The sequence below is a fragment of the Otolemur garnettii genome, unplaced genomic scaffold (genome assembly GCF_000181295.1).
Source record: "Otolemur garnettii isolate 467f Iridium unplaced genomic scaffold, OtoGar3 scaffold00010, whole genome shotgun sequence".
Classification (NCBI taxonomy): Eukaryota; Metazoa; Chordata; class Mammalia; order Primates; family Galagidae; genus Otolemur; species Otolemur garnettii.
Genome location: NW_003852405.1, coordinates 7,090,836 through 7,106,048, shown reverse-complemented (window position 1 = coordinate 7,106,048; position 15,213 = coordinate 7,090,836). Strand labels below are relative to the sequence as shown.

The window sequence follows — 15,213 nt, the reverse complement described above, 5'->3', positions numbered from 1 at the left end:
ATAAGAAACACACATAAACAATAAATAATAAAACATTAATATGCTATAAAATTAGTAAAAATAATTGCTTTACCCACTTATTCAAGAAAATTGTCACACAAGATTGACGGTAATAGGGTAGCCCAAAATTACTATTTTCTACATTTCCTGCATATTGTGTTACAGTTCTCCATTTGTTTATAAAAACAGTTGGATAAAATAATTTTTCATTGGATAAATGTATGCAGTTTTGTCAAAGTGTTGACATAGAGTTTCCTTTCTGAGTCTTAATGTACAAAATATTATTTAGAATCCAAACATTTTAAAAGACTAATAACTTGATGTTTTTGTTTGCTTTTTTTTTTTTTTTTTTTTTGCAGTTTTTGGCCAAGGCTGGGTTTGAACCCTCTACCTCTGATATATGGGGCCAGCTCCCTACTTCTTGAGCCACAGACACCACCCTTGATTAAAGCCTTTTCATAAAAATACATTGAAAAATGAATTGAAAGGACTTTTTTAACGGAAGCAATAATATGAATAGACAATGTGTATGCTACTTTCACTAGCCAGAAATATGCACAATGCCTGGCAGATGTGTGCAGTGAACTGCTAATGTGAAAATTTAAAAATACAACATCTTCTTTGGGTAACCTACCACAGGACCTGGTCTTCCAGTTAGACCCATTGGGCCTGGTGGGCCTCTCAGAGCAATCTAGGAAACAAAATATATCCAGTTCAGTAATGTTCCCTTGGAGTAGCATATCAAAGAACAATATTCACCCACATAAGCTACCCTGAAGTAACACGTAATCAGCACAGGTATAACAGTTACATGCTAGAAGGAGTGCCAAGTTACTGAGGAATTTACAAATTTCTAAAATGACAGAAGGTATGTATAAGTATCAGACATGTTTTACACTGTTTTACTTACATAAATATAACATATATAGTTAAGATTTAATCAACAATAACATTTAAGAGAGATTTTAAAACAACAAATCTGAAAATACTTGATCATTTTCTATTCTGAATTTACTTCAGAATAATGTGTAGTCTTTTTCTTTTAAATGTGCAGGTACAATTCTCAGATAACATATTTTTTAGAGGTGAACAGTTTGAAGAAATTTAAATAATTTTTTTCTATGAACACTTTAGGAAAAATTATACTAACTAAAGCCAAACCCCACCAAGCAAAACTGGTCAGGATTGTTATGATACTATGCACCTTTAACAACTCAACTTTAATCCTACAGAGGCCACATTTGTTTTGTACGATGGTGGGCATAAAAAACTGGTAACATGCACTAGTGTCACACCGAATATTAGAAATGTGAAATTAGCATACTGAGAAGCTAAAACACACAGTACAAAAGACAAATATCTGATAGATGTTAAATTAGTATGATGTGCTTTTTTTGAGTAGTAGAGAGTTCAAGAGACGCATACTTAGATTTATCGCAAAAGATATCAAAAATAATACTGTAAAAGAAATAAATGCAAAATCATATAAGAAAAGTGCACGAGATGAAAACAGGATCTCCAAAGTTTCACTACTGACTCACCATGAGATTTTTGACAATATACTTCTCAATCCTTGAGATTAAATATCTGAAAAATTGGAATTATAATGCCTGCTAACTAGTTTTCCAAGTAAGTTAAGAGGACTAATAAAATGAGGAATTCAATGACCTCATAAGATATTTATTTAATAACTTAGCTTAAAATTGTTCAAAATAATGTAATTTTAAAAATAAATGGTAGGAATCATTAGTAAATTATTTTAAATATTTTATATCTGTATCATGCCAACCTTGAATAAATAAATATATAAACTTTTCATTAGCATTATACATGGTGTAACCAAATAATGATCTTTTAAGATGAATAGACGTAGGAAATACATAAATAAATGTTGAGAGTGAACTAGAGTCTTATGTTTTCACATATTTTATACATGCAGCATTAATGACGATGAATAAAAAGTTTTTGCGGAAATAATTTATTCTGGTTAGGAAGTCAGCAACTATATCCATACCCAGCATAAGTCCTTAATTCCTTCTTCCTTAAAAGGAAAACTAACGCTATAAATAAGTTATGTGATTTCTAATTCTTTTCTCCTTCATTCTTTTAAGTTTCTTATGTATAATTTTTGGAATTACTTAAAAAACACAAATATAATTACATGTTTCATACTAAACATGTTATAACTACACGTTTCATAACTCTATAGGTAGTGGAAGCTTTCAACAAATGAGAAATTTTAAACTGGATATGTGTCCTTATTAAGTGAATGTTGTAAAAATATCACAGATTATAAACATTAAAGTTTAGTATATATGTTTGGAAGTTATTTTTATATACAAAAAGTTCCCAGATAGTTAATTTTCTGGATTATCTGAGATAGCTTACATAATTCAGAAAATTTAAAAGAACAAATTTGTTTCACACTTTATTCCCTTAACTCTCTTAAAGTCGTCAATTATTGATGTGCCTTAGTAGATTAAGTAAAACTGGACGTGAAAGACGGGGAGTACTAATTGCAAATACATCAATTTTGGAAAAATTGGAAATTTTGTGTGTTATTGTGAGAGACTGCCAGAGTTATATATGATAATTCTGAAGTTCTTTGTAATATTCAATTAATAAATACTAGTACTGGAAAAATAAACATAATGATAGCTCTTTTCCAGTTCAATTCAATATACTCCTCAGAAGTAAGCATCCGATTCATAATAAATAGTAGTATCTTCCATATGTGTACACACTCATGAACTCGACACTAATCAGTTTACAGTAAGACATCATTATCCTTTCTTACCCGAGCCTGCTGAAGAATCGCCTGAGCCTGAGCTTCCTGAGCAGAGATGGTTGGTCCTTTGGAACCATCGCCACCATAACGGAACTTGGAAGAGATAAGATAAAGAAATTCACAATTAGGCTTTGTCAGATATGTGCTGCCTTGATCACTAGATAAAAATCACTTGCTTGAAACGGTGAGATTTTACAAAATTCAAAGTAACTCCGCAATGTCATGAGACCTAGATTTTTTAAATAAGTTTTGTTGCCTCTTATAGATGTTTTCTACCGCATTTTATCATTTGTAAAATAAGAGACTAGAATTTTTTTTTATTTTAAAATGGATAATCTCTGAAACTCTGGAATGAACCCTCATGCTTTTTTAATGTATACAGATGTTCCCCATAGTATTGATTCATTTACGGACATCCTAAATGTACTAAATGAAGATTATAGATCAGTCTCTATTTTGTTAACCAAAAGACAGAATCTCCATGAGCACTGATGAAATTTTCTTTGAGATCTATTTATTGTGTTCACCCCTTCATAAATAATTATATTAGAAAATAGAACCTCCCTGATACTATTCCACAAAATGCTAAAGATCCATTCTAACTTCCACTCAAAACGTAGTATTTACCAGAATTTTGTTTGGTAAAATTTCCTTTAATTTTTATTAGCTCAGAGGCTGCTTGATTGCAAGTATCTCCACCTAATAGAACAGATTTTAACTGATCACTCTGTGATATAATACAACAATACTTTTCAGAAATAAGATGGTGAGATATCAAGATATCTTTATAACACTAGAAAATCATACCGGTAGCATCAACATAGTCCCAGGAGGACCAGGTAGACCGTCAGCCCCCGGTAAGCCAGGACGTCCCGGGGGCCCCTAGATGAATAAGTGAAATAATCAAAATAAAACAATAGAAATGTATTGAAAGTAAAATAACTCATAATGTTAATAACACAGTCTATATTATCTAATTTGCATTTGCCCTCTCTATTTAACCTCCTTTTAGTAAGTATGCCTAGAAAGGATTGTGCACTAGCTTTAGATAATTTTAATAATGCTTGGTTATCAATATATGATCAAACTACAATATGAATTTTGCTCAGAATTTACTCGTAGTTTCAAACCGTATAAAACAATGAGTTCATATATAGTTTGAGGGCGTCAGTGGGAGAAAAACAAGTAATTCAAGCTTGTTTTTATGGTTTGATAAAAACAGAATTTAAATAATTAATAAAAGATTTATTTAAAATTAGAAAATAAGTTTATGGTATATGTATTGTTTAAATAGATACTTAAATATTATTTACTTAATAAATTATTTAAATAATTTAAGGAATTATGGCCAATAGAGATACTTTAAAATAATCTTAATCTTAACATGTTGTACAATAATCTACAAAAAATTTTAAGACAGGAAAATAAATTCTATATATTACTTGCGACTCTATGCATATGGACTATAATATTTTGCAAATGCGTGTTAATGATAAATACCTAACTCAGGGAGTTGCTTACTTGTACACAGTAATATTTATTTATTTATTTATTATGTAAATTTCTTTTTATGACTTTTTTTTTTTTGCAGTTTTTGACCAGGACTGAGTTTGAACCTGCCACCTCCAGCATATGGGGCCAGCACCCTACTCCTTTGAGCCACAGGTGCTGCCCCTATTATGTGAATTTCTTATAAAAGTTAATTCTTAGAAAAGAGTTAATATTGATTCTACATTCAAAAGTTAACTTTCATTTAAAATATTATATAATATATGTATATATATTCTGTACAGGCTATAAATAATTATTAAAGTAAGTTCCAAAATGGGTTCTACCCACAAATCATCATTTTATTTTTTTTAATTCTTTTCTCTGTTTTTTTTTTTTTCTTTTTTTTGAGTCAGAGTCTCACTCTGTTCCCTTAGGCTAAACTGCCATGGCCTCAGTGTAGCTCACAATAACCTCATACTCAATCCTCCTGTCTCTGCCTCCCAAGTAGCTGGGACTACAGGCATCTGCCACAATGCCTGGCTAATTTTTTATATTTTTAATAGAGTCAGGGATCTTGCTTTTGCTCTGGCTGATCTCAAATGACTGAGGTTAAGGGATCCTCCCACTTCAGCCTCCCAGAGTGCTAGGGATTACAGAGTGAACCACTGCACCCAGCCACAAGTCGCCATTTTAAATCCTAACAAATCTAGTTGGACAGGTATAATTTCATTTTTAAAAATATTTTCTAAAATTGTCAGATCATTTATATATATTGGTTAAGGTACAGTGTAAAGAGATGAATTTGTAATAAAAATTAAGGTTTTAAGGTCAATAAATTATAGAATCCTGTTTAGGTCCTAGGAAAATATGGTGGAATTAAAAAATAAGATAATGTTAACCCAAGTGACTGATTATAAATAAATGCTTCTATCAAACTATATAGATGAGATTAAGTCAGGAGATCATGTAAAAAAAATCTAGTCTAATAATTTTAAATTAAAAAGTACAAAGACTTTGCACAATTGACTGCTTATGTCCTTTAATTTTAAATAGCTCTTAGCCAGACAGGAACTTCTGAAATATTTAAAAATCTTCCTTCTTTAAAATTTAAATTAAAAAGTGTTTGTCTTTTTCAAATTAAAAATATATAAAAAGCATAAACCACTAATCCAATATTTTTCAAAGAACAAAAAATAAAAAAATCACAACTTATTGTCTAATACAAGAATATACAAAAAAGGAAAAATATTTTATGAGAAAAAGTTTGGAGATACTTGACACAATGAGATATTTTTCCATGTAACCCAGGACTTGATCTTCAAATAAACTTAAGGTTTATTAAACCATTTTAATACTGTCAAACTCAGTATCAATGGGAATGCCTGAAAAATATATCTGCAGTTCAAGTTTGAATCTAATGTAATCAATTCATATCAGTATATAAATAAGGTGAAAATGACAGTTTCTTGTTAATTATACCATAGATAAATATATATTCCTTGCCCTCGCTTTAAATAATACTTTGTAATTCTTTTAATCTGCATTATATGCTTTGGTGATGAGATACCCTTTCACTTACCCTGTCGCCAGGATCGCCAGGGGGTCCAGTGGGCCCTGGCAGACCTGGAGGACCCATAAGACCCTATAAAGAAACATACCATAAACTGAGTCAGATTCCTAATCTCACTGGTTTTCAGGTAAATTCATCTTACTAAAATTAAAGAAGACATCATTTATATTTCATAAATATATACTTGTCTACTAAACAGCAGCCCTATTTATCTTCCTATGAAAAGACAACATATAAAAACCACTTTGCAACTAGCTCAGCTACTCTCAGGGTGGGATCAAACATTCCAAGGAAAAACAGGACGGGAGAACATACCAAGGTAAGGTCCTTACTAAAGAAGTGGTATCCTCGTAAAATCAGATCTCAAAACTAGGACCACAAACTTGAAAATGTAGACATCTTTTAGTGTGGAGGCATTTCTCTGTATATTCTTTATAAGTGAAAGTATTTAAAGGTATCAGTATCTTATATTATTTCAGATGACAAGAATTCATTTAATTCCACAAAAGAGGGAGGATTTCTCACAAGGTCTGGCCAGTGCAATCACCTGAGCATAAACAGACTGAGTAGCAACATCAGCCTCATCAGGAAATCACAAAGGAGTCTGATAATCACTCCCTGCAGATGGACAGACAAGGCAGCTAGGGTCTATATGGAAGTCCCCGTTCCATTCATTGAGATGTAATTATACCTCTGTAATATAAATAAGGATGGCTTTTCTGTACTTTTCCAATTTTCAGGAAGAAAGATTAAAATGAAGTTTAAAAGTTGCAGAGATACTTCAGCAACAAAAATATTTTTAAATAAAATTTAGCTCCAGTGCACTTAAAAGAATATCACTTTTAGAAGAGACGAATTCGAGGGCAGAACAAGGCTACCAGAGCCTCTGAATCAACATTTGCCTCTACGACATCCAAATGAGTCTAAAATATGCAAATTAGATGGATGTGCTAGAAATCTTTTATGTGATTATGAAAAAAAAAAGACAAAAATCATCTTAAAACATTTACATACTGCAGGTCCTGCTGGGCCAGGTGGTCCTTCAACAAGCATACCCTATAACAAAAAACATAAATGTCTTTACCAAAGAAATGTAACCACTACTTGTTAGAGACTGTAAGAATGCACTATATAATTGCATTTTAAAAGTGAATTATCTCTTCTTACATAAAATCAATTATAAACATTTTTGCATAGGGAAGAGAAGAAATTCAAAACAAGAGAAGACAGACTCCCTGCCCTTAGAGAACTTACTGAAGAGAAAATAAATATTAAGATGAATAATATGACAAAGTGTTCCCATGAAGGGTATAGACAAGATCTTCTAAGTTTTTCCTAACATTCAGAAGAATGTCTGGCACAAAGCAGGCACTTAATAAATACAAGCTGTGTGAATGAATGAATGAATGAATGAATGAATGAAGATGACAGCAAAGCACTTTAATTCAGGGTATTGAAAGTCCAGGCAAAATAAATATGGATAAAGATAAGAGAAGCTCTTAAAAAGCAAAAAAAATGGGGTAGTATTTCAGGTTAAAAACTTTATACTAAGAAGGTTATAATTCTACTGCAACTTTGGACTACTAAAATTATAAAGTTATTTTAAAAGGTGATTGTAATTTTTTATACTCAGAACTAATTCAGCCTGAAAAAAAATAGTTTTAAAGCCTTTGGTGGGCAGGACATGATTTTGGAGTCATGCGAGAGATAATCAACCTGGTCCTTAAAGTTGTATCGTTTTTATCTTGATATTTTTTTCCTCTTTCTTTATTTTAAAGTTTATGTCCTTGAAATTTGAGAAGTGGTTTTCATGGTGACTATGAGGCAATCAGTTAAATACACTACTTTTAGTTCTAACACATTCATTTTCCCAAGTTGCTGATTAAGGAAAAGCAATAGTAAAATCCATTCCTAGTAAGAATTTGTTCCTTACCAATATCATGTGTAGTAATAACACAAATATAAATTTTAAAGAATAAATTTTGGAGTAGATAAATGCTTCTTTTCCCCTGGGTGAAGAGGAAGTGAATTTTTAAAAGTATATTTATATTATCACATGCTGCAATTTGGATATGTAACAGGTACATATTTATGTTGAATAGTATATTCCTAATAATGTCAATTCAGAGAGATTAGAGGGAAAAAAATCATTGAATTAAAATCTAGAAAAGCTAAATTCCTGCCATATCTTAATGATCAAACATTTGAAGCCTTGACAGTTACCAAAACCCTTTTGATCTCAAATTCCTTAGTTTTAAAATATGAGAATTGGACCAGACAAACTCCAGCCACTTTCAAATTCTGAAATTTCCAATGTCTGTGTTTGTTTTGCTACATTCCTGTTTTTCTCTAAAGGGTCTCATTAACTTACTTATTTGTGGCAAATCATAAACCTTTGGAACATTTGGAAATCAGGATGGTCAATGACAATACACAAACATGCATAAAAAGTGAATGGGATGATAGTTCAGAGTAAATATTTAACAATTTCACCAACCTTTAAAATGCGTTCACACCAGTACTTACAGGTTCGACCACTGCTGGTTCTCCTTTCTGTCCTTTTTCCCCATATACACCATGGCCATTTATCTGTTGAGTGAAAAAGTTCAAAACAACCTAAATCTCTGTAAGCAAATAAGGCCATTTCAGTTTCCAAAAAGAAATTCAGTAAACTATACATATTTAAAATAACTTATTAAAATATGCTTTTGTAAGAGGAAAAACTTTTAAAGGTTTACATGGAGCAAAAATTTAAAGGAAGACATAATAAACATTAACGCTGAATCTTGAAAGGAGATGGAAAAATTGTTTCTTAGAAGAATACAACAGAAAGATAAATATGATCTATTAGACCTCAATTATGACTCTGAGGCATTAAGTCATTTCATCAAGTTACATTTAATGAAACACTCTAAAAACGAGAAGTTAGATTTGCCATGAATAATAACAATGACTATGTTTTAACATTACCAATGATAATAAATTTTTGATACAATTCTTTTCGAGATTGCACTTTCAAATGAAGGCCCCAGTAATATGGCCAGAGATACAACTGCTGATGATTTCCATGTAGAAGAATCTATGAAGGTGTTGTGATTAGTGGCAAGCACTCAGAATTTACATAAGAACTCAATCTGTATTTCGACCCTGAAAAGATGTCAAGACAAACATAAAAATATCCCCAAAATAAGACATACAAAGACACAGAGCGTAATGCCCACTTACGCTTGTTTCTGTAATATCAGTTTCTGCTGGTACACCTGGACCAAATTCTTCATTAGTGGGGCTTGTTGGTTTGTCTTCATATTCTTTATATTCATAAAAATCATATTCGCCTAAATCTCCATCTACCAGAAGATCAGAGTCCCTGCCGTCTATTTCTCTGTTTTCATATAGTGTATCCTCTGAATTTTTCCTCTGGGAATCATAATCCTCTCCAGTTAAATCCTCTCCAGTTAGATATTCTTCAGTAAATACTTCTTCTACTGGATTTGGCTATTAATTTAGGTTGTAAGGAATTGGAGAACATGAAGTTGACGGTTAGTAAAGCATAATAAGCATCTGGAATTACACTTTGATGGCATGTGAAGAGAAGCAAATGTTCTACTATTATTCAAGCGACTCCAAAGGCCTACAAGGGTAGCTCTTCAGTATCATTGAAAGAAATACATTTGTACATTGGCATGTACAAAGAGATATTGCTTTCAGAAAACTTTTCCCAATAAACTGCAAATATTCACATGGAGTCAACATGTGTATTTGCTTGTTCCATTGGGGGGAAATAAAGCTTATTGGTCAATTTGACATTTACTTTAAAGTTTAAGATTTGAACAATAAAAAAATGCATATACATAAAGCTTTGCATGACCTTTAAATCTCACAGAATGTGATTATGAAATGCACTTGCTACAAGAATAGGCCATGTAAGTTTGACTCTCATCCTATTAATAAAATAACAATGCACCTATAAATTAAGATTTATCATTGCAATGACTATGCAGAGTACTTTACATGTAGAGAAGTAGTATTCAGCCAGAGTGTTCTTTCACGTAAATAAAATATAAATTATATTCTCAAAATTTAAGACAATGAAATATAAATTATTACTGTAAAATCTCATGAAGAATAGGGATAAATATCAATTTAAAAGTCAAAATTATAACAATAATACTTCCTCAGAGATATATAAAATAAACCTGATATAGTTTTCTTTTTCTTATAAGTAAATCCTTAACACTAGAACAAATTTGAATCATTTTTATTATGTGAATTTTGCCCTGATTTTGATTCTGATGAGATTCAAATCAATTTGTCTTGCTTATTTTTAAATTCCATTTTTAAAGTAACTTGCTTTCTATGGTATAGTAATGCTACTTATTAATTTGACATTAATTAGTAATAATTAATGCTAATTAATTAATAAGTAGCATTACATAAAGCATGTGAATGAACATATGTGGAGAAGTAATTAATTTAGCAATTTGTAACTAATATAAAATGCTCGGTAACCATAATATTTTCAGACTCTAAGGTAAGGAATATAAACCACCAACAGAGGTTGCATATTTTCCACGCTCAGAATATTATTTTGGTCATAGTTATGGACTAAAAAGCTAGGTGAATTTGAGTAGATAAATTGCATCTTGAATCAATATATCCATTTATGGAAGATTACTAATTAAACTAAAAGAAATGTAGCAGCCATTCTCAACTTAAATTTTTACTATTTAAAATTTTGTGTTTGCATGCAAAGCACTCACTTGTTGGTCTTATTGGGACATTTCATATAAATTTTCTAATAACTAAATTACATTTTCCTTATATTCATTTCTGATAAAATTATAAAAGATATATGCCAGATATTTAACAGAGTTAAACTGAATCAGATGCTGTTTGTTTTTTTTTTTCATGATCAGAATGCACGTGCAATATGCAATTCAGGAAGGTTAATTTTTAACTATAGGTACTTAAATATTTCCATAGACATTAATGGAAAGGTTAAGATATACTATCATTATTGTAACAGTAATTAAGATCACATTCCTAGCAATTTTGAAATCATAAATAGCTATTAAAATAATGCTACATTTTCTCAAAATGCTTGCTACCCTAAAAATGAATGATTATCTGTCTGATGAAATAAAATTTTAATTGTATCATTGCATGATACAATTTTCACTTTACAGGATTCTTCTCACAGAAGGATCATGTTGTGAAAATCCTTCATCACAACATAGTGAAAAGCTTGCTCAGTCCCAGAAGCAATCAAGATAATGGTAACAGCCAGTTCAGTCGCATCAATTTAGCATTTGCTTGAAGCAAAGAGTCAGGTGAAACTTGAATTGACATTGATCTAAAATGAACTATTTTTAATAAGAGTGGCCAATGCTATTATTTCTCTTAGTAAAAGAATGAAAACATCAGATGTTCGAGAGATTATAGATTCTTCCAGAGTGAGGCAGGTTAAAATCCATTACACACTTTAAAACGCTGGACTGTGTTTTCATACCATCTGAGTGTATTACCTCATTTGTTCCAGACACACGCCTAGGAGCTTCTGTCTGGTAACTTTCCATTGTTCCATAATTGTATTCTTGAAAATCATCAACAACATTGGCCTGATGATAAATTCAGGAGAAAGACAATTAGTATACGTGTAAGGTAATCTCAAACATATGGAAATCATGATTGAGTTGGGTTATAGGATTAGCCAAATGAGTATTTATTTATCTAGTGGGGTTAAGGCTACGACTCATCATCAGAGATCTTCCAGCTTATCTCGGATAGATCTTGATTGCTTTTTCTTTGCTACCTTGACCCCTAGCTTGGCTTTGGCTGATGCTTGGTAACTTTTCTTCTTCTTGGATGAAAATGTTTCAGATTTGGGGGGTGTAAACTTTTTGGGCTTTTCCTTTGAGTTAGTGGCCACTGTCCTCGTCTTCTTTTTGAAATTGGATTTCTTTTTCTGTAAAATGTGGTGAAAGACGGAATGGAAAAACATAAATCAAGTGAGAAGAGAAAGAACAGGGATGAAAAGAAGGGCAAGCAAGGGTGACCTGGGCGTGATTCTTCAGGACAGGCACTGTAAATAAAAATCGCAGTTATTGGTTCAGAGAAATAAGACGACTCAAAAGGTTTATGACAAGTTGGAAGGACGGTCACTAGGAGGAATCACAGGGTGACAAACAGCAGGACACCACAGACACAGGCACCGCTTTGTTTTTACCTCCGTTTGTGCTACTGTCTCCTCAGTTACAAGGGGTCCCTCTGTTACACTTTCAGCCTCCTTATATTCTGCTTCCCCATACTCATAGTCATATTCGATTAAATCCTCAGGCGCATACTACATTGCAAAGGAAAAAATACCAGGCAATTTTGTTAGTTGCAAGTAATACAATTAACATGATGGGAATCATCTTAACTTTTACTTGGTGTAAACGTTAAGAGACAAGGAAATACTGTAAAAGTTATTTTGTGCGACGTAGACGTATTCTCCTGTCTTACGCGGTGTAATAACATAAAAGTGACAAAGCATGTTTCCTATGAGCCGAACAGTGGTTAGGATCAGGCTAAAACCAAAAGTTGTGAATAAGAATTCAAACTTTTAGTTGTCGAGTGTTCATTCAAATATAGCAATTATGTACTTGGACATAGCTATCAAATATTCGTGTTAGTTTGGATGTGTGAAAATTCCTATGCAGTATTCCCCTTTAAGAGTTTTTACAGTCATTTCTGCGGGTACTTTTTTTTTTTAATTATTAAACTACATGTTTGAAAATAAAATGTAGAGAGAAGTCTTCCTGAATACAAAAGGACTTTCTATCTGCTGAGAGATGGGAAAGAAGAGGGAGAGGAAACTTGAAATAAATCTAGAGTCTCATCAAAATGCTGTCCTCAAATAGAAAAATAAAAGCCTCCATGTATTCAGCAATCCCTAAAGTCCTATGGACGTTCCTAAGATCAAAATGGGCTCAAAATAGTTTTGAGACATTAAAATGCTTAATTACATATGCATATAGCTAACATGCTATTTCTGTACTCAAATAGAAAAATAAAAGTTTAAATGTATTCAGCAATCTCTAAAGTCCTATGGACGTACCTAAGATCAAAATGGGCTCAAAATAGTTTTGAGACATTACAGTGTTCAATTACATCTGCATATAGCTAACACACTATGTCCACCTTTGAAATTTTCTCTCTCTAAAAAAAGAACATACCACTTAGGAATCTTAAACTAAATTCACATTGAAAAATAGTATTTTATATTAGATTCTTCTGCATTAAAAGAATATAACTAGAGAGAGGTACATTTCCTAACAGAGGAAAATGAAAGACATTTGAAAACACATATCGAATTTTGAGGAAAAATAATTTGTTTACTTCCAAAGCTAAATATCTTTACAGAAATTTTTATTTTTAATCAAGACTATAGCTACTATGAAAAAATAAATAATCTGTTTTAATCTAAATAAATAAATAGGATAAGATCATATATAGAATAAAAATTAAGAACCTCAACAAGATCAAACTTTTTTTTTTTTTTTTTGAGACAGAGTCTTAAGCTGTTGCCCTGAGTAGAGTGCCGGGGCATCACAGCTCACAGCAACCTCAAACTGTTGGGCTTAAGTGATCCTCTTGCCTCAGCCTCCCAAGTAGCTGGGACTACAGGCACCTGCCACAACGCCTGGCTATTTTTTGGTTATAGTCGTCATTGTTGTTTGGTGGGCCCAGGCTGGATTCGAACCAGCTGGCTCCAGTGTATGTGGCTGGCACCCTAGTCACTTGAGCTACAGGCACCGAGCCAACAAGATCAAACTTTAAAATATATACGTATAGATGCTAAAAGCAACCTATATTTAGTAAATTTGAGTTCTGTACCAACTGGACCTCTCTTTGCATTTCTACCACTAATCTCTTTTAATCTGCCAGCAAAATAACTGTTGTTCACAAATAAAAAAAGTGTGATCACAGCACCACAAATAAGAAAGTGTGATCACAGTACCACAAATAAAAAAGTGTGATCACAGCACCACAAATAAGAAAGTGTGATCACAGCATCCTCTAATAAGCTCTATTAGGTGTACAGAGCAGTACAAAGGAATGCAACTTTCACAGAGACATTGGTACATGTCCAAAACTGAGCCTGTGGCAACAATGCATATACTCAGTTCTTAATGAAATACTTCCCCACTATACTGAAATTTTCTAGATGATTCAGCTGAAGGTCATACTGATAAACGCATAAACACAGACAGTCCTTCAGTACTCTTCATGATTGCAAAAACTCCAACTGAACATAATAAACATATTTACAACTGTATCTTCCTACAAATAACTTCATTATCCATGGAAATGATTCAACAAAGCTTCATTTCTATTAGATTATATAGAATTTGGTAAAACAGAAGTGTATGTGTATAAAAAAATCTATGTATATACTCAGATAAATGCCACGTGAAGTATTTCCATTATATCATACCTTTGCAAGCAAGATAGTATGCCAACTATTCCTAGGAAACTTAATTTAAGCATTGTTAATAACAGCATTAATTAAATAAAATAATTACGTACCAAATTTAGCTGCATATTAAATAGACATTAACGGAGATTGAGTATTATCTAATAAGTATTTTTTTTTTGGAGTTATGGTGACTGAAGCTGGGATAAGAAATATTTGATTTCTATAACTACTAGCTGCCAGCTTTCAGTAAAACATGAAGGGAAAAGATTTTAAAATTAAGTAGACTTTTCAGAATCATAGGTACCTACAATGGATTTTAAAAACAGAGTAAGTAAAGGGCTAATTTTAAATACGAAGATTTAAAAGCATTTTAATTGATGTTTGTTCTTCAGGGATATATATATATATATAAAAACTTGTACCACAGTAGCTAATTAACTTTATATTATCTTTATCGCTTGTTGGAGGAAATGTCTCCTAATCTCCATAATTCTCTTTTTTATTTGAACACTTTCCAAATGAAGACAAACTAGACTGGCTGTGGATGAAAGGAGGAAGTAGCATGCTCACCTTCTCTGGCATAAGTGCGTCTTGCTCTTAGAGCTTGTTCAGGGGTCAATGGAAAGGTCACTGCCTTTGCTCTCCTGTTTATCTGCCCAGCCTCCACATTTTGGTGGTCCTGAGTAGGCTTAGCGCATTGCTGGCCTACATGGAACCTGATGACCTACTGTTGGAGATGATTCTCCTTTCTCCCTATAGAATTTTGAAGATGGCTTGAGACAGAACTAGCTGGAATCGGTCAGATGAATATATGCAAAAAAGCATGTGAAGATGAAGTAATTTCAGCCTCGATCCATGAGTCGCCTAGCAGATATCAGAGAATGTGAGGAGAAAGCATCTTCT

The 15,213-nt window shown here is 32.2% G+C and overlaps 1 protein-coding gene across 5 annotated transcripts in view; it reads right to left on the bottom strand.

Annotated features, from left to right (window-relative positions):
* The window catches only part of COL11A1 (collagen type XI alpha 1 chain), a 205,414-nt gene that overhangs the window by 128,295 nt on the left and 61,906 nt on the right, over positions 1 to 15,213 (bottom strand). The window contains exons 6-15 of one of the 5 annotated variants that reach the window (XM_023509793.1): positions 12,076 to 12,192; positions 11,668 to 11,814; positions 11,375 to 11,467; positions 9,075 to 9,344; positions 8,376 to 8,438; positions 6,864 to 6,905; positions 5,859 to 5,921; positions 3,596 to 3,670; positions 2,798 to 2,881; positions 635 to 691 (exon numbers count right to left, since the gene is read on the bottom strand). In XM_023509793.1, coding sequence (XP_023365561.1) covers positions 635 to 691; positions 2,798 to 2,881; positions 3,596 to 3,670; positions 5,859 to 5,921; positions 6,864 to 6,905; positions 8,376 to 8,438; positions 9,075 to 9,344; positions 11,375 to 11,467; positions 11,668 to 11,814; positions 12,076 to 12,192 — 1,011 coding nt within the window. Of the gene's footprint in view, positions 1 to 634; positions 692 to 2,797; positions 2,882 to 3,595; positions 3,671 to 5,858; positions 5,922 to 6,863; positions 6,906 to 8,375; positions 8,439 to 9,074; positions 9,345 to 11,374; positions 11,468 to 11,661; positions 11,815 to 12,075; positions 12,193 to 15,213 lie in introns of all 5 variants that reach the window. The other 4 variants (XM_003784099.2, XM_003784098.2, XM_003784100.2 and 1 more) reach the window with 4 other exon arrangements.